The 23,376-nt window shown below is 44.7% G+C and overlaps 1 protein-coding gene across 1 annotated transcript in view; it reads right to left on the minus strand.

Annotated features, from left to right (window-relative positions):
* LOC130476773 (ABC-type organic anion transporter ABCA8-like) overlaps positions 1-23,376 on the minus strand; it is a 145,924-nt gene that overhangs the window by 38,394 nt on the left and 84,154 nt on the right. Inside the window, exons 23-27 of the mRNA XM_056848765.1 lie at positions 20,976-21,105; positions 11,181-11,278; positions 5,741-5,753; positions 4,248-4,270; positions 1,500-1,526 (exon numbers count right to left, since the gene is read on the minus strand). Of these exons, the coding sequence (XP_056704743.1) occupies positions 1,500-1,526; positions 4,248-4,270; positions 5,741-5,753; positions 11,181-11,278; positions 20,976-21,105 (291 nt within the window). The remainder of the gene's footprint in view (positions 1-1,499; positions 1,527-4,247; positions 4,271-5,740; positions 5,754-11,180; positions 11,279-20,975; positions 21,106-23,376) is intronic.

Consider the following 23,376-nt stretch of genomic DNA (forward strand, 5'->3'; position numbering starts at 1 on the left):
AAATGTTGGATAATTCAGTATCTCCTTTTCTTGAGCTGCTTCTCCTTGCAGATAGCCTCTGAACTCTGGTGAGTGAGAACTGCCTTCAGGTGATTAGGCAAAGGAAAAGCTCATTTTCCTTTGTCCATTTAGCTTACATATAACACAGTAAAATGTAGGCAGATAATGATACTACACCATAGAGTGTTTTCGGGAATGTCACCGTGACAAGCCTATTCTTTCTGCTGAGGGAAGACACACAGCCTCCTAAGATTTTCTGGGATTTAAAAGGTAAAGGTCCCCTGTGCAAGCACCGGGTCATTCCTGACCCATGGGGTGATGTCTCATCCCGACGTTTCCAAGGCAGACTTTTGTTCGCGGGGTGGTTTGCCACTGCCTTCCCCAGTCATCTTCCCTTTACCCCCAGTAAGCTGGGTACTCATTTCACTGACCTCGGAAGGATGGAAGGCTGAATTAGGGTTGTTTTAACCTATAAAACTTCCCTCTGTCTCTCTCTGCGTCTTCCCTACAAAAGACAGTTCCTCCCTGCAGTAAATAAAAGGCTTTTGGGGTGGGGGCTGAACGGGGGATGTGGGAATGGAAGGATCCCGTCTCTCTCTCGCTCTCTCAGGCAATCCCTACAAGAGTAACAATGGCAAATGGGTAAAGGGTAACTTTTTGTTTGTCCGTGCGTGTCAAAGAGGGGAAAACTATATAACTCTCCCCAAGAGGAGGGTGAAGGAGCCCATTTCTATCTCTGTCTTTTGGGTGTAGTCTCTATGTTTAGCTTTTTTCAAAGTCTTTCAGTTGCTCTAGCAAAAAAAAAAAAAGGTTATTTCCTGTATTTTAGAGGGAAAACACACAAAAAACTAATGTTCACAATTCACTGAAAGCCCCCCCACACGCCAGTGAATAAACTACTATCATCTCATCCAGTCTCACACCAGTTAATAAACATCTATCATCTCATTCATTCTCATAAACACAAGCCTGTAACCCAGCAGCCATGGGAGAGGGGAGGGTGAGGAGGGGAACGATGAGAGAAGAAATAAAAAGGAGGCGGGGCTAAGGCTTTTTGATCAAGGAGAAAGAAAAAAAAGAAGGTACCCCCCTTTACTGACAGTCATGCTAGGAAAAGACAGTCATGCTAGGAAAAGTTGAGGGCAGCAGGAAAAGAGGAAGACCCAACAAGAGATGGGTTGACTCACCAAAGGAAGCCACAGCCTTCAATTTGCAAGATCTGAGCAAGGCTGTCAAAGAGAGGACATCTTGGAGGACTTTCATTCATAGGATCGCCATGAGTCGGAAGCGACTTGATGGCACAACACACACACACACACCCCTTCACTACTCCTGGAGATCATTTAAGTCCCACAAGATCTCCGGCCACCACCTAGAGGTTGGTAGCCATACATCATGTTAATTAGACGACCTTGAGACTACCTGTTGATAGCATAAATTATCAACGTTTTGTTTAAAATCTCATTCCTGTAAATAAAAGTAATGTCTACAGTTCTCACCCCAAATGAAGATGTCAATAGGTCCATCTGTTGGTCAGGCACAAGCGGCAACTATAAGAGAACCATAGCTGATATTTAGAACCAAATATTCTTCTGCACCATCAATCTCCCCCACATTCAGTTCTAAACACTGATTAAAACCAAGAACATTCTAATTAGTGCTAAAAAAATCTGACCACTCCAAAAGATGACCCAGAAAAAAAGGTGGGCTTTTAAAGGCACCTAAGAATGAGAACAATTTTTGAAAATGTATACTGTAAAGGGACCCCCTTCTACAGCAAGGGCCAAAATGGACATTACAAAATCTCCATCAGTCTGTAAAAAGTAATCTGTGTGCCTATGCTAGGGTTCCCAACTGCCCAGTGATGGCGTGCAGTTGCCCACCAACTCACTGGTCTTCATGCCACTGCTCAGCTGGCCGGCAGGCAGAAGTAGGCCAGCTGAGGGGAGGTGGCAATCTGCGCACATGGATGAAGTACTGGTGATGCTCTGGCACTGCCCCCCCCCCAAACTCTATGGTTTCCATACAGGTTTGGGAGGAATGTGCTAGAGCGTCCTGTGTGATGCTGGCACCTCTTGGGTAAACTTGGAAGTGACGTCATCACTCCGCACGTGCGCCCCCAGCCCTGACCCAAAGAAGCTCCCACCAGTGGCGTCAGAGGACCTGGCAACCCTAGCCTGTGCAGACATAATTTGGATTATCACCATCCAGATGTGAAACAGGGGGTTTAACCATTCCAGCCCTGCACAGTTTTGCTAATGGCAGCCAGGGTTCTTCCACACCAAGGATGGCTCACTTTTCAGCCAGCTGACTGGTGCACTGTTTTTCATGTTCCCATGTGCCTTTTTCTTCTATTTGTGCCCAAACCCTTAACAGCCCATTTAAAAAAATCTGCTTTACTTTAAACTTGTAAAAAACCCTTCAGTATTTCCTGGTTGGAGTCGGGACATTTCCAAGCTGTGCAATGTTGGTGTTTTCTTTTAATTTCTTTAATTTCATCTTATCTTCTTTCAGTCTCTAATTTTTTTAGTTTTCTGGTTTTTGTTCTTATTCTCGCTTCCTGCTTTTTGAACTGTGTTTAGTCTTAATTTATTTTTAGTTTCCTTATCTTGGGAGGAGATAATTTTATCCTTAAATGATACTGTATAGTGGAGAAGTTGAGCTGAATTCCAGGCTAATTAATGAGAGGAGGAGTTTTGTTCCTTTTTTAGTTAGCTGTCATGGTTTCATTGTTGAAAGATGAAGTCAAGACATGTGAGAGTAGCGTCTTTCACCCTTTTTCTGCTGGGGGGTGGAGTTGGGGAATGTTTTATAAAACTTTATAGGTTTTTACAGCCCTCTTTTTGAGGGAGGGAATTTCCCATAATTTTTTTAAAACAAATGGTTTTAATTCAAGATTTTACTTGAGCTACTGATAAGAATGTTTTAAATTTTAAAAATTTGAATTTGAAATTGCTTGAGTGTGTTTTGTCATTTTAGAGCTTCTGCCCGTCATTGTATTAGTTTTTATTATAGTTTTTGTATCCTAGTTTACCCTATTATTGAATCAGTATTTACTACTAATTATGGGTAGGAAAAGAAGTTTCCCTTTTGATTCAAAGTTGGACAATTTACCTTCTAATAAGCAAAATAAATGAGAAAAAAATTAAGGTTGAAGATACTACTAGCAATAGATTCTGGATCTTAAAAGAAGATCATGTTATAGATGACACTAACGCTGCCTTAGCGTTCCCTCAGTTTTAAATAAATGGTGTGTTTCTGGTGTGGGAAAGGATAAACCAGATCAGAATGATACTTTTACAGCACAATCCTAAAAGGGGACATATCCTCAGGGAGCTGACTAACTTTTACACCGGTGTATCTCCGCGAAGGGCCAGTTATGCCGGAGAAGGCCTCCAGTATCACTGTGCGGCTCTTGGGCACAGTGGATATCCATTGGTGCAACTGAGACATAGGCCCCTAAGCCAGCATGATTTTGGGCAATTCTGGGGGTGTGGCCAGAGCTGGTCAGCTCCCGCAGCCCTTTCAACCTGTTAGAAGTTCAAAGTTGGACCAGTGTATCCCATAGGCACCAGTTGTACTAAAAATCAAGTGTCCCCCCACTGGTGTGGCTATGCCCCTGAGGCCTGAAGCAGCTCAGGATGTCGACTACGGGTGCAACCAATCATCTCCCTCCCCTGGGGTGACCAAGTCCCCTCCCCCATACCTGGTTGTGTCCCCCAAGCCCTACAAAAACTCAGGCTATGATGTCACACAACTCACAAGGTAGGGTGCATGGCATGAGACTCTGTCTCAGAGATCCCTGCATGGACTGAGCACTCACTCTTTGGTGGCGGGAAAAGCACAGAGAGGGCATTTAGCACTACTGGGCAAGCACTTTGAGACAACACTCAAAGGGAAGAGTAATGTCCGTACTCTACGGCTGACCTTCCCAATTCAGAACCCAAACAGGTACCCCATCTCCAGAGGCAGGACCCAAAGAGGTGGCTGTGCACTAAGCAGGAGCCTGGTACCCAAACCTGCTTCCCTGTTCCCTTTGCTCGTGACTGGACTGCCTCTCTTGATACATCCCCCCAAGAGCATTATTATGATCTAGTACTCAAAATCTCTTGGTGATCCCTAGCCCAAAGTCAGTCCATTTGTCTGCAACCAGGACCAGGGACTTTTTGGGCGTGGCCCCTGCCTGTTGGAAGTCACTGTCGGAAGAGACCAGGGTTGTGCAAGGACCTCTCCCAGTTCCACAAGACCTGCAAGACTGGGGAGAGGAATGCTCTCTTTCTGAAGGCTGCTTTGGCCTGCACCATTGGCTTGGCTGTACAGCTGCTTCTATAGTGGCTTGAGTAAAATCGGATTTTAAATTGTGTGTTTATTATATATATTCAATTATTATGTATTGTTTTTATTTTGTATGTAATATGTATATTTTAACTTGTTGGAATCCCCACTGAATCCCGTTTTGGTGGGGAAAAAGTGGGAAATCAAACAAACAAATAAATCTGGATTTTTTTTCAAAAGATGTTTTCACACCCCAGCAATAGAGCCTTTATTTTTTTTAAAAAAAAGGTAAAGGTCCCCTGTGCAAGCACCGGGTCATTCCTGACCCATGGGGCGACGTCACATCCCGACATTTTCTAGGCAGACTTTGTTCACGGGGTGGTTTGCCAGTGCCTTCCCCAGTCATCTTCCCTTTACCCCCAGCGAGCTGGGTACTCATTTTACCGACCTCGGAAGGATGGAAGGCTGAGTCAACCTTGAGCCAGCTACCTGAAACCAACTTGCGTTGGGATCGAGCTTTATTTATAGCCAAAGTCAAAGTTTCTTTAAAGCCACTGGCTAATAATCCAGTTAACAGACCATTCCTGAGGGGGGGGAGGTTAGGCTGTGGATAGGACTGGCGTAGCCACGCCGCCTCCTGAGAGGTTTCCTGGCCAGAAAAAAGAAATTTAAAATGAATTTTAAAAGGAACCCCGTGAAACTCACCGATAGAGTTTCACTGGGCTGGGCCAGCTATTTTGCAGGCGTAACTGGACACCTGCAAAATGGCCAAATCCTGGGGTTAAAGGGATTTGGAAGCTGCCTAAAGGCAGCTCCACCCCCAGGAACACCCTGGGAATTCCCCCTCCAGACTCTTGAGCTCTTGAGCCAAGAAAGTGCTGCTGGAGAGGCGCTGCTGACTCAGGAGGCTTGTGCTGCTGTGCCGCTCCCCGATGCCAGTGTAAGTCACCTTATGCTGGCATCTGTGCCACTCTGTAAGGTCCAGAGTGGCACTTACACCAGCATAGGGGTCATACCGGCTCCTCAGAAGCTCCACCCCCTTCAGGATTGTACAGTAAGTCTATTTCTTACTTACTATTTCATGACATAAAACAGCAAAATTGTGAATTTCCTGCATTGTGCAGGGGGTTGGACTTGATGACTCTGGTGGTCCCTTCCAACTCTATGATTCTATGATCATTACCCAACCAGTTCAATTCTTGTGAAAGGTGATTTCAATGTGAGGATAGGGCATGATGAATGTTCTTCTTCAAAAACTGATATGTTCACATACTGAAGATTTTCTTAATTCAATATGGTAGAACTTTCAAGGACTCTGTAATAAATGCTGCCAGCTTACATTTGGCTCAATTCATTTTTCAGAGAAATTTAATAATATTGTCGAAGGCTTTCACGGTCAGAGTTAATTGGTTCTTGTAGGTTATCCGGGCTATGTGACCATGGTCTTGGTATTTTCTTTCCTGACATTTTGCCAGCAGCTGTGGCAGGCATCTTCAGAGGATAACACTGAAGGACAGTGTCTCTCAGTGTCAAGTGTGTAGGAAGAGTAATATATAGTCAGAAAGGGGTTGAGTTTGAGCTGAATCATTGTCCTGCAAAAAGTATCAAGGTACTGCGGTAATGAGGGTGTGGTTTGTTAATATGGAACCATTGTATCCTGTGGGAAATCCAAAGTTAATCTGCATGGCTATTGTGGACAGTAGTCTTTGTTAGTCTGGAGGTTTTCAGGACAGGAAGCCAAGCCTTATTCATTCTTAAATTCTCTTCTTTTCTGTTAAAGTTGTGCTGATGTTTATGAATTTCAATGGCTTCTCTGTGCAATCTGACAAAATAGTTGGTAGAATTGTCCAGCCTTTCAGTGTCTTGGAATAAGACCCTGTGTCCTGTTTGTGTCAGTCCATGTTCAGCCACTGCTGATTTCTCAGGTTGGCCAAGTCTGCAGTATCTTTCATGTTCTTTTATCCTTGTTTGTATGCTGCGTTTTATGGTCCCGATGTAAACTTCTCCACAGCTGCAAGGTATACAATATACTCCTGCAGAGGTGAGGGGGTCTCTTTTGTCTTTTGCTGATCGTAGCATTTGTTGTATTTTCTTGGTGGGTTTAAACACTGTTTGTAGGTTATGTTTTTTCAAAAGTTTCTCCATCCTATCAGTAACTCCTTTAATAAATGGCAAGAATACCTTTCCTATGGGAGACTGTTTTTTCTGAGTTTTCTGATTTTTGTTTGGTTTAATGGCCCTTCTGATTTCATTTCTGGAACAGCCGTTTGCTAGCAGTGTGTGATATAGATGATTAATTTATTCCTTGAGAAACTGTGGTTCACAGACCCGACTTGCACGGTCCTTTAATGTTTTGATTATTCCTCTTTTCTGTCGGGGGTGATGGTTGGAGTTTTTGTGTAAGTAGCGATCTGTGTGAGTTGGTTTCTGGTAGACCTTGTGACCTAACTGAAAGTTTGTTTTACAGATGACAAGGGTATCAAGAAATGGGAGTTTAGCCTCAATTTCCTTTTCCATGGTAAACTGAATGTTTGGATGGATATTATTGAGTGGTTTAGAAAGTCCATTAATATTTCTCCACCATGGCTCCAAATAGTAAATGTATCATCTACGAATCTGAACCAGACTGTAGGTTTGTAAGGTGCCGATTCTAATGCTGTCTTTTCAAAATATTCCATGTAAAAGTTTGCTATTACTGGATTGAGAGGACTTCCCATAGCTACTCCATCAATCTGTTCATAAAATTCTTTATCCCATAGCAAATAACTTGTTGTCAAACAATGGTGAAATAAGGTTGTTATATCTTCCGGAAAAATCTGGTTAATCAATGAGATTGTGTTTTTTACTGGAACCTTGGTAAAGAGGGATACATCAGAATTGACTCATAAATCCTGTGGATTGTCTCAACGTACTGATTTTGGTGATGAAATGAGTTGAATCTTTGATGTTAGAAGTGGTTTTTCCAATGTGGTCCTGTAGGAGGGTGGTCAAATATCTAGCTAATTCATATGTTGGGGAACCAATGGCGCTCACGATGGGTCGGAGTGGGACGGAATCCTTATGAATTTTAGGTAGTCCATATAATAGTGGTGGTTGTGCTTCTGTCTTGCATAGTTTTCTGTGTGTGTCCAGATGAAGAGTGGAATTCTTGATCGGTATTCTAGTTTTCCTGGTAATTTTGCAAGTTGGATCTCGTTTTAATTTTTTGTATGTGGCAGGGTCCAGAAGTTCCTCAATCTTCTTTTTGAATTCTTCTGTTTTTGTGATCACCGTGGCATTGCCTTTGTCAGCTGGTAGAATAATGATTTCTGGATCTGCATTGAGGGTCTTGATGGTTTTTCTCTCCTTGCGTGTTATATTGGTAGCAGGGGGCTTTGCTTTTTGTAGAATTCTTGCTGTCTCTCCTCTTATTTCCTCAGCATCTTCTTCAGGTAGATTACGAATGGCAGCTTCTACATTTGCAATGATGTCTTCCACCGGAATTTGGGTGGGAGTGACTGCAAAGTTTCCTCTTTTGGCTAGGATGGAAGTTTCTTCAGGTGAGAGTTGTCGGTCTGTCAGATTGAAGTTTTGTTGTCAAATTTTGGACTGGTCTGTCTTCTTTCCTGTAATTTTGCTTCTGTGTGGAAGTATGGCTGGTTAACCCATGTTCCATTTTTCTGTAGGTGAGATTATCAATCTTGTCCCAATCATGGCTTCTCATTTTGTGGCTAGTATTGATATGCAAGGAAAACAACTCCTTGTTTGTGGTAGCAAGTTCTCTGCTGGTAGTGTGAATTCTCTCTCGTAAGAGAGCCTATTCTAGATGGTCATGAATGCGGTTAGCTCGTGAAGTTTTAAAGATTCTTTTAGTTATGAGAAAAGATGGAATGGTTCCTGTGTCTCTGCATCACAGTAGAAAAGTTAAAGAACAAAGTAGATGTGCTTTCTTGTTCCGAAGTATTTCCAATCTCCGCATCTGTTGAAATATTTCCTTTCCGTAGAGGCGTTCAAAATATTGTCGAAGGCTTTCACGGTCAGAGTTCATGTAGGTTATTCGGGCTGTGTGACTGTGGTCTTGGTATTTTCTTTCCTGACGTTTTGCCAACAGCTGTGGCAGGCATCTTCAGAGGAGTAACACTGAAGGACAGTGTCTCTCAGTGTCAAGTGTGTAGGAAGAGTAATATATAGTCAGAAAGAGGTTGGGTTTGAGCTGAATCATTGTCCTGCAAAAAGTATCAAAGGTAATGTGCTAATCATTGTCCTGTAAGTATCAAGATAATGTGCTAATGAGGGTGTGGTATGTTAATATGGAACCATTGTATCCTGAAGTGATCTGTTAATGTGAATTAGCTAGATATTTGACCACCCTCTTACAGGACCACATTGGAAAAACTATTTCTTACATCAAAGATTCAACTCATTTCATCAACAAAATCAGTACGTTGAGACTCAATCCACAGGATATATGAGTCAGTTTTGATGTTGTATCCCTCTTTACAAAGGTTCCAGTAAAAGACACAATCTCATTGATTAACCAGATTTTTCTGGAAGATATAACAGCCTTATTTCACCATTGTTTGACAAAGAATTTTATGAACAGATTGATGAAGTAGCTATGGGAAGTCCTCTCAGTCCAGTAATAGCAAACTTTTACATGGAATATTTTGAAAAGACAGCATTAGAATCGGCACCTTACAAATCGCTACTTACACAAAAACTCCAACCACCACCACCCCGACAGAAAAGAGGAATAATCAAAACATTATTTTGCACAGTCTTGCACGGACTATGCAAGACGGGTCTGTGAACCACAGTTTCTTAAGGAAGAAATTAATCATCTAAATCACACACTGCTAGCAAATGGATGTTCCAGAAATGAAATCAGAAGGGCCATTAAACCAAACAAAAATCAGAAAACTCAGAAAAAACAGTCTCCCATAGGAAAGGTATTCTTGCCATTTATTAAAGGAGTCACTGATAGGATGGAGAAACCTTTGAAAAAACATAACCTACAAATAGTGTTTAAACCCACCAAGAAAATACAATAGATGCTACGATCAGTAAAAGACAAAAGAGACCCCCTCACCTCTGCAGGAGTATATTGTATACCTTGCAGCTGTGGAGAAGTTTATATCGGGACCACAAAACGCAGCATACAAACAAGGATAAAAGAACATGAAAGATACTGCAGACTTGGCCAACCTGAAAAATCAGCAGTGGCTGAACATGGACTGACACAACAGGACACAGGGTCTTATTCCAAGACACTGAAAGACTGGACAATTCTGCCAACTATTTTGTCAGATTGCACAGAGAAGTCATTGAAATTCATAAACATCATAACAACTTTAACAGAGAAGAAGAGAGTTTAAGAATGAATAAGGCTTGGCTTCCTGTCCTGAAAACCTCCAGACTAACAAAGACTACAGTCCACAATAGCCATGCGGATTAACTTTGGATTTCACACATTAACAGATCACTTCAGGATACAATGGTTCCATATTAGCATACCACACCCTCATTAGCACATTATCTTGATACTTACAGGACAATGATTAGCACATTACCTTTGATACTTTTTATAGGACAATGATTCAGCTCAAACCCAACCCCTTTCTGACTATATATTACTCTTCCTACACACTTGACACTGAGAGACACTGTCCTTCAGTGTTACTTCTCTGAAGATGCCTGCCACAGCTGTTGGCGAAACGTCAGGAAAGAAAATACCAAGACCATGGTCACACAGCCCGGATAACCTACAAGAACCAAATTTAACAATAGTAAACGGACATTCAAATATTGAACCAAATGAATATTTTACCTTTTGGGGATATAATGGTGATAGTGTAATTGATTACTTTCTGATTTCACTGGATCTTTTGCCTTTAAGTATAAGTATGAATGTTTATGACTACATTGGCAGTGCTCATCTCCACATTTCCTTTTCAGTTAATTTATCACATGGATGTCTAAAGAAGAGGGAGGAGGGTGACCTTTAACATGGAAAGAGAGTGGGCAATAACCGTAACAAAACAAGAACAATAAGTTTAACTGCAGACTTGTTGTCTCTAGCAGAAGAGAAGGAAATACGAACTCTTGCTAAGATACCATGTTTTTAGAATATTTTGATTACAAAAACAGGAATACAGGGTAAAGAGCACTGCACAGCACAAAAAATGTATGTATATTGAATACAATCTTTCTTTTTTAAACTATAGCATAATTTCTCCATCTGCAGTTGAAAGTCCCAGTGGCAACTCCTGTGTAAAAAGCCTAAATGGGTATAATTTTGATGGGGGCTGTGACACAGGGGGAGGAGGGGCTCCTGTCTCCCTCCTCACCGTTTTTGGCAGCTGAAACAACCGTGGGCTGCAGGAGCAAGTGTTATTCACCCTGTCAGGAGGCTATATGTGCAAGTGTTCAGTACATGTGCAGTCTCCCAACAAAATGAATAATGTCCCCCTCCCCATGGCTCCCAGGTCATTTTGGCTGCCAAAAATGGTCTGAGGAGACAGCAGGAGCCTCTCCTACACCACCACAGTTCCAATCAGAATTGGGCCCATCATTGCTTTTTACACAGGAGTTGCCACCAGGACTTGCAGCAGAATCATAGCTGCAAATCCCCATGGTCAACTTGTACAAAAAGTAATGTCTAGTTTGGCTCTGAGCAACACAATTCCCTGCTATAAATTGGCAGTTCTTATTTTTCATAAACATTCTGAAGCAGATCCAGTAATTCAATCCAAGCACTAACTATTAAAAAGGCCAAAATCATGGGGATTTTCAGGGAAATAAGATCTGCACATCTGTGGCTTTAAAGAACTGGAGAGTGAAGTATAATAGCTGTAGTTTTGCTTATTCTACAGCAATGGTCCATTCTAATAGCAACAGTCTATACGTAATCTTGCACTTCCATTTACCTCTATGAAGATCACTGAGAAGATGAACGCTGGATATATAGGAACCAAAAAAACCATCACATGAGTGGCAAAAATCTTTGAAATATTAAGTAAGATGGTACCAACAATGGCGAAAATTGCAGTCATCTAAAAGAGAAGAGGACAGTATTGTAAAATATATTTTGCAAAATTCTACCCACTTTTTATGCCAGGAATAAGAATGTGGTAATTCCCCTATCTCTCCCTGGAAATTCCTCTTCAGAACTCATCTTTTCTATGAAGATGACTGGAAGGACTTAATCATCCCCAACTGATTCAAAACCTGCTTATAACAATATTTGCTCATACTTATTCTCTTAACACCCTTTCTGCTCCCCTTCCACCTTTCTGCCCATCCCTGTTATCTCATGCACTGTTAAAAGTTACATTTCAAGTTCCTTTGGGCAGAGACCTTATTTTTAATTTATGGCACGCTCTAGAGTGTCAAGAACTTTAATAGGGCTAATAAATCATTTAAAAAGGTATTTCCCTATTTTCTGTGCTGTATGAAGTAAATAGATCTGCCCCCCCCCCCCCAAGGCTTTTAACGCAAATGAAGGATACAGGAAAAATAGCAACAAAACAGAACATTTTACTTTCAGTAGAAAAAGTGAAGATATAATATGCATAGATTATTGAAGACATTTTTTCTACACACTGGTTATTCAAAAAGTATGGCATCATCTATTGCCCTAGTCCAAACAAATGCATCCAATAAAAGAAATTTAGCCAAAAGTATCAAATAAAGCCAAAAGCTCAGTCTGGAGAAGTCAGATTGTGATTGGTAGCCAAAGACCACATTTAGCAGCACCAAGAGCATGCATGGTGCAGGTGCACAGATTGACATTTGTTCTACTCTGTTGGCTCTGAGATGCAGAATATGTGCTACAGGGAATACAGAGATCTCTTCTGCACAACTACTGATCACATCTAGGGAAGGCTTCTGCTGTGAGATGGAGAAATTAGGGCTACCAACTCCAGTTCAGAAATTCCTGGAGATTTAGGGGCAGAGGCTGGGGACAGTAGAGTTTGAGGAGGGGAGAGGGCTCAGCACAGATGGATTCCCATAGAGATCACTCTACAAAGCTGCCATTTTTCTTCAGGAGAACTGATCTGTATAGTCTAGAGATCGGTTGTCATTCTGGGAAGACCCCTGCCCCTATCTGGGAGAGAGGGATGCAGTCTTCTTCATTTTTATTTTTCTCAAATTGAACCTTTATTTTTAAAAACTGCTGTTTCAATAGCTGGTGACTAAACTATTTTCAACATGTTATCCATAAACAGATGGTTAGATTTTACAAGCAGTGAACCTGTGAGAATTTGTGGAGTTGAGGAATCGCATCCCTTTTCCAAGCTAGTCTTCTTCCTTGTGCTATCTCAGCCTTCCCTCACCGTTTTACTCCTTGTAGCTTTTCCCCTTTCCTGTTTCCTTCCACCTTTCTTAATCTCTCCCTTATGCCAGTTTCACACCAGTCCTTTCTTCCCTCCATCCCCCTCACAGCATCTAGCCTTTCCCTGATTCCTTCTAGCTCCAATTTCTCCCTGCTTTTGTTTCATTTTTCTTGCTTCTCTCCTTCCACTTTGGCTCTTCCCCCCATATTCCTTCTTGTGTTTCCAATATGCCCATTCTTTCTCCCTCGCCCTGCAGCAGCCATTTTGGATTACTTCAGTAACCACAGACTGCTGTCTGCAGTGGCCTAGGCAATCCAGGATGGCTGCCAAGATCTTAAAATATTTTTGCTTTATTTTACTTCTTTATTTATTTTTATTTTATTAAATTTAGGACTTTTCTTCAAATCTAAATTTTTGCCAAGATTTGTAGAAACATCTTCCACTTCTGTACCTGGCCCCACTATGCAGCTTTTTGATCCATGTTCTGGGGCCAGGTTTAGAATTATCTAGATTCATTTGTGAATGCAACGGTTAAAAGTTTGCAATTAACAAATGATGAACAAAAAATTAGTACTTATTTGGTGCTTTTAAGAATTGTTTGTTCATATATAATTCATCTCAGTGAGACTTCTGGCAACCCCATAAAGTAAACCAGAGCTATGCTCCACAGTTAGGGTTGCCAAGGTGCCCAGTGGTGGTGGGTAAAATCCCGCCAATCCACCGGGCTGCCCCCCGGATGCACTGGGAATCTCGGAGAAAACTCTATGGAAACCATAGAGTTTTGCCCGAGATCACTAGAGTGTCCACATCGCTTCTGGGTAAACCCAGAAGTGATGTGGGCGCGTCGTGGAGCTATGGGGCCTGGAAAACCTATCCACAGTAAAGATGGAAGTTGTGGCTGAGAGAGACCAGCTTGCTACTCAATACTCATAGCTTAAACGTTAACAGTGCATTCCTGAAGGGGGGGGCGGGCAAATGCTCTTAGGAGCTGGGTGACCCTTATACCAGCATCCATGCCACTTGCGCCATGCAAACTTGCACAGTTGCTGGCGTTGGGGCACTTACACCAGCCCCGCTGGACCGCAGCAGCAGCATGGCCCTGGGATGCCGATGCGGCCTTCCGCCAGCATTCTCCCAGTGCAAGTCCCTGTACCGGCATTCTGGAAGGCATTCCCAAGGCATTCCAGGGGGGCAGAGCTGTCTTTAGGCAGCTTCCCAACTCCTTTTGCCCTGGGAACGCCTCCTGGGATGGCAGTGGTCTTGTGCCACCTTTTTCCCTATAGGGAAAAAAAGGCTTCCCCCCCCCTGTGGCGGCTGGGAAACCTCTGAGGAGGCTTCTCAGCTGCATGGTCCCAGCCACCGTGGTTCATTCCCCCCCCCCTCAGGAATGCACTATACCTCAATGACATTCCAGCTCAGAACTCTACTCTTAACTACTAGGCAGAACTACTAGGCAAAACAAGCTTTGAACTAGGTTTCTCTGTTACACAGTAGATTAAAAAAAAAATCTTTCCTCAACAAGTGAATTTCTTTCACAGCCAGTTATGGATCATACAGTCAATTAATCAAATCATAAACTTTATTTCTTTCAGGGTTTTTGTATAGGTGTGTTTGTGTTACTGTGGTAACTGCAATTTAATAAGATGTAACCTCTTTAGAAAGTGGCAGAAATATAACACAGTGCTGCTAATAATTAATGCAAATATAGTCTGCAAGATTGTATAAAAAAAGCCAAAATCATCTTTTTGCACTGTGCTCACTGAAAAAAATACCATGGTTTTCCTTTGCTCTTGCCATTTTAATCTAAGAGTTCGTTTTACTTTTTGAATAACATTTTTATAAATAATTAAAGTATCTACTGAATGTTCTGTACTCACAAAAGCCGCACAACAGTTCACATCTTCCAAGGCCAGAATTCTTTCAGTTTCCTGTAAGAACGAGCTGACCGTCTGATTCTACTACCATTTTTATCTACTGACAATAGCGGCATTATGGAACAAGATCTATAATGTATCTGATTTGTTGACAGTGACACTTGAAGAAAGAGTGGTAAGTGGTCCCCTTCTATAAAGGGTAAAATTTGGAACTCCTTAATAGCCTGTAGGAGGGGAAAGCCTACTAGTATGTATTCTAGTGTACTGACTCTATTGCCAGATATAAAAGTGTATTCCCCAGGATGGTCACTGAGTAAGGAGCCGTTTAGAATATGGAGTCCAACTCTATGAGTCATTTTTACCATGCAAAGACCCGCAAAATCAGAATATTGATCTCTGGAGGCTCTTAAGACGGGAAGACTTGCAAAGCTTTCCTCTATTTCTCCTAGAGGGATCTTATATTTTGCCTCTAAGTCAGTCATGTCCAAAGTCCGGCCCTGGGGCCAATTGCGGCCCCTGGGCCGGTTTAATACGGCCTCCCAGCCTGTTTTGCAGAGAGAGAAAAGGGGGCATGTGGGGGCTGCGCCTGTGCGTTGCATCCCCGACCGAGGGGGCAACGCTTGGTTGGAGGGTCACCTCGATTGGCTGTCTCCGCTCCACCCCCCGGAATGAAGGCCAGCGAGTCTGAAACCCTAGAGAGGCCACTTCCTTCCTACCCAGAGCCCGTGCGTGAGGACACAGCCTTTGTTGTTCTGAAGCATGGAAAAGCAGCAGCAGCTCCTCCCGAGGGGTCAAGGGGGATCCTGAGGATGGGTTGGGGGGGACTCGAGGATGGGAAAGATGGCGGGGGGGAAGGGAAATGCAAGGGAGGTCAGAGGCTGGCCCCAATCCGGGAGAGGAAAGACATTCCCCCCCCCACGCACACACACAAACACCGAAAAGCCTGGGAGTGGGGGGAACTGCTCTGTCTGGCTCTCCTCCTTCCTCTCTACAGAAGACTGGGGTGGGGTGGGAGATGCAGCCCCTTCCCTGCATTGCGGAGGCCTCGCGAGGGATCCAGATTTGCAGGGTGGGTGGAAGGGAAGAGGGGAGAGACCTGAGTGGGGTCTTGAGTGGGGGGATTGTGAGTCAAGGAAAGGCAGGGGGAGAGGGGGCTGGATTTGGGGGCAGGGAGTGTTTGGAGTCAGACCCCCCAGCAGGTTCTCTCCAAGGCAAGTGGTTGCTTCGAAAGAAAGGATGGGGTGGGGTAAATAAATGACTCCTGGCATGTATCGTGTTTGGAAATGAGGCACGTTCAGATGGGGCCGAGTCTGCAGAGGACACCCGTGTTCATTCCAGAGGTCAAAGCCCCGAGCAGAGAGCAAAGAGGTCAGAAGGAAAGAAGAAGGGAAGAGTTGGTTTTTATATGCCCACTTTCTCTACCACTTAAGGGTGGCTTACAATTGCCCTCCCCTTCCCCTCCCCACAACAGGTACCCTGTGAGGTAGGTAAGGCTAAGAGAGCTGTGACTAGCCCAAGGTCACCCAGCTGGCTTCGTGTGTAGGAGCGGGAGAAACAAATCCAGCTCACCAGATTAGCCTCCGCCGCTCATGTGGAGCAGTGGGGGAATCAGACCCGGTTCTCCAGATCAGACTCCACCTCTCCAAACCACCGCTCTTAACCACTACACCACGCTGGCTCTCATGGGGAGAAAAACTCCACATTCCTCCCTGCACGGGAGATGTCAGAGTGTTTGAATCTTGGACTCCATGAGAATGAAAACCAGTTTATTTCCTGGCTCAGATGAGGAGAGGACAGAATACCCCCAGCATGGTTGAAGAGAGAGAGTTGACAGTCCCAGAGAGGCACATGAGCGGGAGGGGAGGGGGGAGGAAGAGTTCCTGCTCCCTCCCTACAGAAGGAAGGTTGAAGATTTAGAAGCTGGGGGGCATCCGGTGAGCTGAAAGTGGCTTTGGGGAAAGGAAGGAATGTAGCCATGGTTTTTGTGGTGCAGTCTGTGGTTATGGGCATAATAAGTATGCCGTTTGCAATAAACTTTGCATAAAATAGTTAATTTGCATTTAATTAATTTAATTGTCAGGCAAAATGGTCGGCCCTCATGCATGTTCACTTCATCAAATCTGGCTCTCTTTGAAAAAAGTTTGGACACCCCTGCTCTAAGTGGCAATTATTAGGAGCTATCCTGGCATTAAAATCGCCTACAAGCACACGTTTCACCTCAGGATGTTCCATAGAAAGAGCAACTAAATAATTCTCAAACTCTGACCAAAATTTGATTGTAATTTTTTTACAATTTTTTTTTACTGGAAGGGGGATTTTTTACTGGAAGGGGGAAAATAAACATTAACCGCAAGCAGCTGACCTCCTTCAAAACAAAGAACATTACCAAATGTGCCGGGGGGAGGGGTTCTCAATACACTTAACATTTAGGTTTGTTGCAATTAAAATACCCAACCCCCCTTTTAGTCTCCCCGGACCCTTTCCAGGGGAGGTATCCAATTTAAATGAATGGAAGCCATCTGGCTCTAGTTCTCTATTGGTCCACATTTCTTGAATGGCTATGATATCAAATTCACGTAGATAGACGCCGATATTGGGATCAGAGGCTAAACAGTGGAACCATCCCACCATGTTCCATGATATAATTTCCAGCCTGTTTGGTGATTTATCTGGAATCTTGCTCAAAATTAGGCAGCAGCTTCCCATTCATACAGATGTTGTGTTCCTGAAGCATCCTTCCTCCTTAGTCAATAATTCACAGCTCAGATGAAGGGAGAATTAAGAGTCTCCTCTGGGAAGGGAATGCCCAGATGGCAAAACAGGTAGCCAAATTTTGTGCTATAGCATATAAAGTTCGACCCCTAATGTTGGGCGACTGAAGTTAGATTAAATCATAATTTGGTCAATTTTAGTTTATTATAAATTATATGGAAATTTTAATTAGGAATGTGTTTTGTTGAACTGCTGTAATTTACCTTTTGTAGAAATGACACATGTGTTTTTACTGGCTTATGCTGTATTAATAAATCTGAATCTGACCTCTTTCATATGAGCTGCAGAGTATTCTTTTTGCTGCAGAAATTTTGGGAAAGAGGCAGAATTAGCAAAGCATGGAAGCACTTGGTTTCATTTTGGATGTTTTAGTGAAATCGATTCCCCTCTCTAATTCCAGACTTCTTTCCCCAGAGTGGCTGCTTGATCCCATTGCATGTGCACAGGGGGCTCCAGTGAGCAGCTGTGCCAATTGTAACATGCCCATATGCCTGAGCTCTGTGCACTTTTAATCCTCTTCACTTTGCCACAAATATGTGGAGATCAGTGAATCACATGGTGATAATGGCCATTTATGCATGGGTACTTTGACTTGCATTCTCCCCTGAACTGATTTGGTTTTTCATTGGAGTTATGTATGATTATTCCCTCCCTCAGAGTTCATCTCACTCCCACCCACACTTTCCCCAGGTTTTCCTGATGCTGTTTTGGCATGAATTAATCTGATCTGAGCTCAACTCAAGGTTGATGCGATTTGTGTGCATATGGTTACTCTTGGGTTTCTCTCCCCTTGTTCATTCTCGCATCTCTCTTCCTCACATCTGACTCCTCCCCTAGAAGCCATTTTGGTCAGCTTAAGCAGTGTTTGCAGATCTCATGGAACAGAGCCCCTGCCCCTACCCCCACCCCCAAACATGTCCCAAGTAAGTCCCAACGAGTTCAGTGGCACTCCCTTCCCAGTTGGTGTGAACGTGATTGCTTCCTGTAGAAACCGAAGAGACTTGCAGTCTGCTCCTATACAGGTTTACTCAGAAGTAACCCATTGTGGCTTACTTTTAAGTGTTGAGAGGAACAATAAAACAGGGAGGGTTTAATTTTTGCTGCAAACATTCTTTTACTTTGATTCCAGCTAATGGAATGTTCAGTTCAGTTGAAGACATTCTAGGTGCCAGTTTGAAATTCCTTCAGAGGTGCAGGAGTTTTGTTTTGGTTTCTGCGAAATAATCATGGGCTGGAAAGGAGGAAAGAGGCCTTTAAAAAAAAATAAAGGACATGAGAGGGCGGGCATCTTGGCCATCTTCTGGGCATGGAGTAGGGGTCACTGGGGGTATGGGGGGGAGGTAGTTGTGAATTTCCTGCATTGTGCAGGGGGTTGGACTAGATGACCCTGGTGGTCCCTTCCAACTGTATGATTCTATGATCCAGCCAGTGAAGCCCTTTTAGTTGCTGCGGGCTGCACTGCGAATTATTTAAGCATATGCTTCCCTGAATTCATCTTTGTCTGGGTCTTGTACAGAGTTTTTCCAAAGGTTTCGGGTGGGCACTGCCTTTTTTTTTAAAGGAACTTCTGCAAAAAAGCACAACTGCCTCAGCCATTCCCGCTCCCTCCGTCTCTTTCTAACTATGTTAGAGGTTTGCTAAGACATCCTTTGCCAGTGGGAAGCAGATAATTTGCAAAGCGGAGAGGAGACAGTGGGAGGAAAAATCCTTTCGGTCAGGCCAGACACCTGAGAGTTTTGCTCATACTCTGCGGCAGGGGAAATCTTCCTCACTGCTGGACTCCCATTGACATTAAAGAGAAGCTGAGTGGGTTCCCGGGACATTTATGGGTAAGATAAGCCCCTCCAGTAATAAATCTTAATGCGTCGTTTGTTTTGCGTTAAGGGTCGCTTATTCCTAAGCAGAACGCCTGCGCCGGGCTTAGGAGACAATGCAGCTGTGCTGCCTCCAAAGGAGGTTTCAGCCCTGCCGAAACCTCCTCCTGGTGCAAAAAATCCCACCTAAAAGGTGGCATATCTTGGCAAAAAAAGGGGGTATTCCTGGGCCGAAACGGCAGCCCCACCCCCAATCCGGCACTTTAACGTCCTGGAAAAGCCTCCCGGGACGCCGTTACACCCTGGGAACGCCTCCTGGGACGCCACCGCGGCCTTTGCCGGCATTCGGATGACAGCAGAAGGCTCCATCGGTGTCCCGGCCCAGCGCTGCTGTGGCAGCGGCTGGCCATAGCGGCTGGGCCTTCTCACTGGTGCTGGGGCCACTAACACTGGCACAATTTGCCCGGACGCCAGTGCGGGGGCCCCTTACACCAGTGTGGGCTCTGCCAGGCTTCCTAAAGGACTTTCACCCTGGACACTGGCGCTTCTCAGGAATGCACTGTTAGTCTTTCTCACACAAAAAGCAGGAATCAAACCCATAATAAGTCATGCCTCAAGAAATGTACTCAACGTGTAGCAGGGCATGTGCTGGTCTAGCTACTGGCTATGTAACTAGATTAATGAGCTGCAGGATGGCTCCCTCCATTGGTAGCAAGGTTAACAAGGAGAGGAAATTCAAGCTAAGGATAGCATCCCAGGGAGCTTTTTTGCTTCTCTCCCCCTCCCAGGAGATTCACATGAGGATTGCTGGCTTTGAAAGCTAGTTCAGTGTCATTTGAATGAACTTTCCTTAACCCAGGACTGGACTCCAGGTTCAGCCCCTTACGAAATGTGTGCATTGACTTCATGAAGACTAATGCATGTCTAAGATCGAGCCTCTTTGCAGCAGAGGGGAAAAGTAACAGGAACTCAAATAGGAAGTTGAGAACATCACAGGCAATTCTGGGGGGGATCCCCCCAAACGTCTTGGCTCCAGTGCCAGGTTTACTACTAAGGAGTTCCCAATTGTCAAGGTGTCTGACCCTCCCATCCTTCTGTATGATTGGCAGTTTTCCAGAGCATGCTGTCTTTGGAGGCAACCCCCACCGCAAGAGATTGCACCCTTAAAAATTGACTAAATGTTGAGAATGCAAAAACTTGGAAGTCCTGAGCTTTGATCATATTGTTCTTTGTTTTGTTTTGTTTGTTTTTTCTGAATCTAGTTTTAAATTATTGTTATTAAGTTTTATGATCCCATTCTTTTGTAATAGTTATGCCATTAAAGGTCTATGATGATGATGACTAAATGATCGGGGGGGGGGGAACTAATGCATGTGCCAATGTTGGGTGGGGAGACCAACCATGTGATGAAATTGCAGCAACCACTCCCCCGCTGGTTCGGGTTTTCATGGGGGAAATATGCATGGGCAAATTTCTCTTCATTGAGCCATGGGATTTCTTTGGGTCAATAACCACCATGCATATGGTTTTTAGAAACTGGATTAGAAAAGTGTGCATCAAGAAAGCGTTGAACCCAAGGTAAAATTCCCATACATAAATGGCCAATATCTTCACTCAAGGCCTTTGCACAAGTGTGACAAAGTCATCTAAGAGCAGACCCACTACTTGTGGGATTCTGCTAAATCCTGGTTAGTTGCACTGGGCATTATATTTGTTTTTCATAGTGAATGCTATCATAATATAGGCCTAATGCTCAAACTGCTTTCAGCTGGATGTCTGAACCAATCTTTTCAGTTTTCATATAAAATATCTCTTCTTTTAGGTATGGAGACATATATTTGTCAGTTTTTCTTTAATTATAATAGTTACAAATACTGGGGTAGGACAGATAATGAATCTAAAGACATCTCAAAGACGTCAGCGGTCTGACCATATACTTACCAAGATTAAGGTGAAAGAACAAAAACTGCTCGTATACTGTCTTTTGCGAAATATGAAAGCAACTACATACAGTAACAAAACAACTGAGGCTCCATAGCTGAGTAGAAATACCACCTGTTAGAAAGAAGGTCACATTTAAGCTTATTGTTAGATAAATGGGGCAAATATATGCAGTGCTTACCATTAACAATTGTACTTACATCGGTGTTATTCAAGTAGTAGTAACTAATTAATGTCTGTCTTAAATAACACTAATACTGCAATAGTAAATACAGGAACCACCAGGCAACTCATTCACATAACTTAATTGGCATGTTTGAGTGAATTCAGGGTGAAGTTCAAAAATAATGAAATAGTCTTGAGATTGCTCCTCCGCATATACTATATGCAGCTGCATACCACTGCAGAGATCAGTCTCCTAGCAATTTTAAGGGGAAAAACCTCACTTGCACTGTACCATTATTTTCCCAGCAAGAAAGTAAAGTAAAATGTACATGTAGATTGTCCTGAAGGAGCCAGCATGGTGTAGTGGTTAAGGTGTTGGACTAGGACAGTGATGGCGAACCTTTTAGAGACCGAGTGCCCAAACTGCAACCCAAAACCCACTTATTTATCGCCGAGTGCCAATGAGGCAATTTAATCTGAATACTGAGATTTTAGTTTAGAAAAAACAACACATACATTATTAACATCTTTTGCCTTAAAAGAAAAACACAATAACAGAGCTTTCAATGATACAAACAACTTTTTATTGAAAGGTAAAAGTTTGCATTTGGCATGCTTCTCCCCCTCACACACATGTGCAAACCTCCCCAGCGTCTCCCCCCCCCACACTCACTCACGCAAACACAATGGGGAGAAACCTCCGTAGCTTCTCCCCTGCCCCTAGCAAGCAAGCACCAGGCTGCAAGCAAGCAAGCACCATGCAAGCACAATGGGGAGAAACCTCCGTAGCTTCTCCCCTGCCCCTAGCAAGCAAGCACCAGGCTGCAAGCAAGCAAGCACCATGCAAGCACAATGGGGAGAAACCTCCGTAGCTTCTCCCCTGCCCCTTCTAGCAAGCAAGCACCTGGCTGAACTAGCAACCAGGAGCGACTGGGAAGTCGCCTCCACAGCTTCTCCCCCACCCCACCCCAGCAAACAAGGAAGCAAGCAAGAATCCGGCTGCACGAGCAGCCGGGCACAACTGGGAAGTCGCCTCTGCGCCCCCCCCCTGCCCCCTGCCCCCTGCAAACAAGGAAGCAAGCAGGGAAGCAAGCAAGCAGCTGCACAAGCAGCTGGGCACAATTGGGAAGACGCCTCCACAGCTTTTCCCCTGCCCCCCCAAACAACCACCCGGCTGCACGAGCAGCTGGGCGCGCTTGGGAAATCGCCTCCCCGGCTTCTGCCCACACACACACACACACACACACTCATGCAAGCACAATGGGGAGAAACCTCCGTAGCTTCTCCCCTGCCCCTAGCAAGCAAGCACCAGGCTGCAAGCAAGCAAGCACCATGCAAGCACAATGGGGAGAAACCTCCGTAGCTTCTCCCCTGCCGCAAGCAAGCAAGCAAGCAAGCACCAGGCTGCACTAGCAACAGGGCGTGATTGGGAAGTCGCCCCTGCAGCTTCTCTCCCACCCCCAGCAAGCAAGGAAGCAAACAGGGAAGGAAGCAAGTAAGCCCCCACAATCACACAAGCAACCTTCCCTTTTGTATGCATGCGGTCCCGCCTTCCAGCGAAGCTGAGAGGAGGGCCTGGCTAGTGATAGCTAGCTCCGTGGAGCTCCAGGCCTCGGCAGGTGGGCCATGAAGCTCCTGGCCTTGGCAGGCAGGCCGGGGGCCGAACGTTCCCCACCCCTGCTTTAACTGGAGAGGCTGGGCATTGAACCTGGGGCCTTCTGCATGCTGAGCAAACGCAAATGTTGCAACGGCCCCAGTTCTGCTGTCCCAGATCCCCCCCCTCCACCCAATTCTCCCTGTCCTCCCCGGCCACCCAATCCCAGTTCCGTTGCACCAGCCCATGGAACAGGCCCCATCTCCGCTCCTTCTTCTCAGTCCTGGCGCCCTGTTCTCCGCCACCCAGCCTCCGCTTCCTCCACCGGCCTGGCCACCCCCCCCCCCCGCGGACCCGGCCTCCCTCGAAGCACTACCTGTTCAGTTGGGCCGGTCCTGCTCGCCGGGGCAGCACTCCACGAAGCTGCAGTAGAAGCCGGGGTTGGAGAGAGAGCCGGTGAGCGCCCAGTTGAAAGTTCAGCCGAGCTGCTGCTGCCGGGCGTGGGAGGGCCTCTGGGGGCAGCAGGCAGGCAGGCAGCTCCTGCCTCGGACTGCTGGGAACCACGAGGCACCCGGGAGGTGGGCGGGGCAAAGCCGGAAAGGCCAGCGACTTGGAGGAAGCTGAGA

Source organism: Euleptes europaea, chromosome 1 (genome assembly GCF_029931775.1).
Source record: "Euleptes europaea isolate rEulEur1 chromosome 1, rEulEur1.hap1, whole genome shotgun sequence".
Taxonomy (NCBI): Eukaryota; Metazoa; Chordata; class Lepidosauria; order Squamata; family Sphaerodactylidae; genus Euleptes; species Euleptes europaea.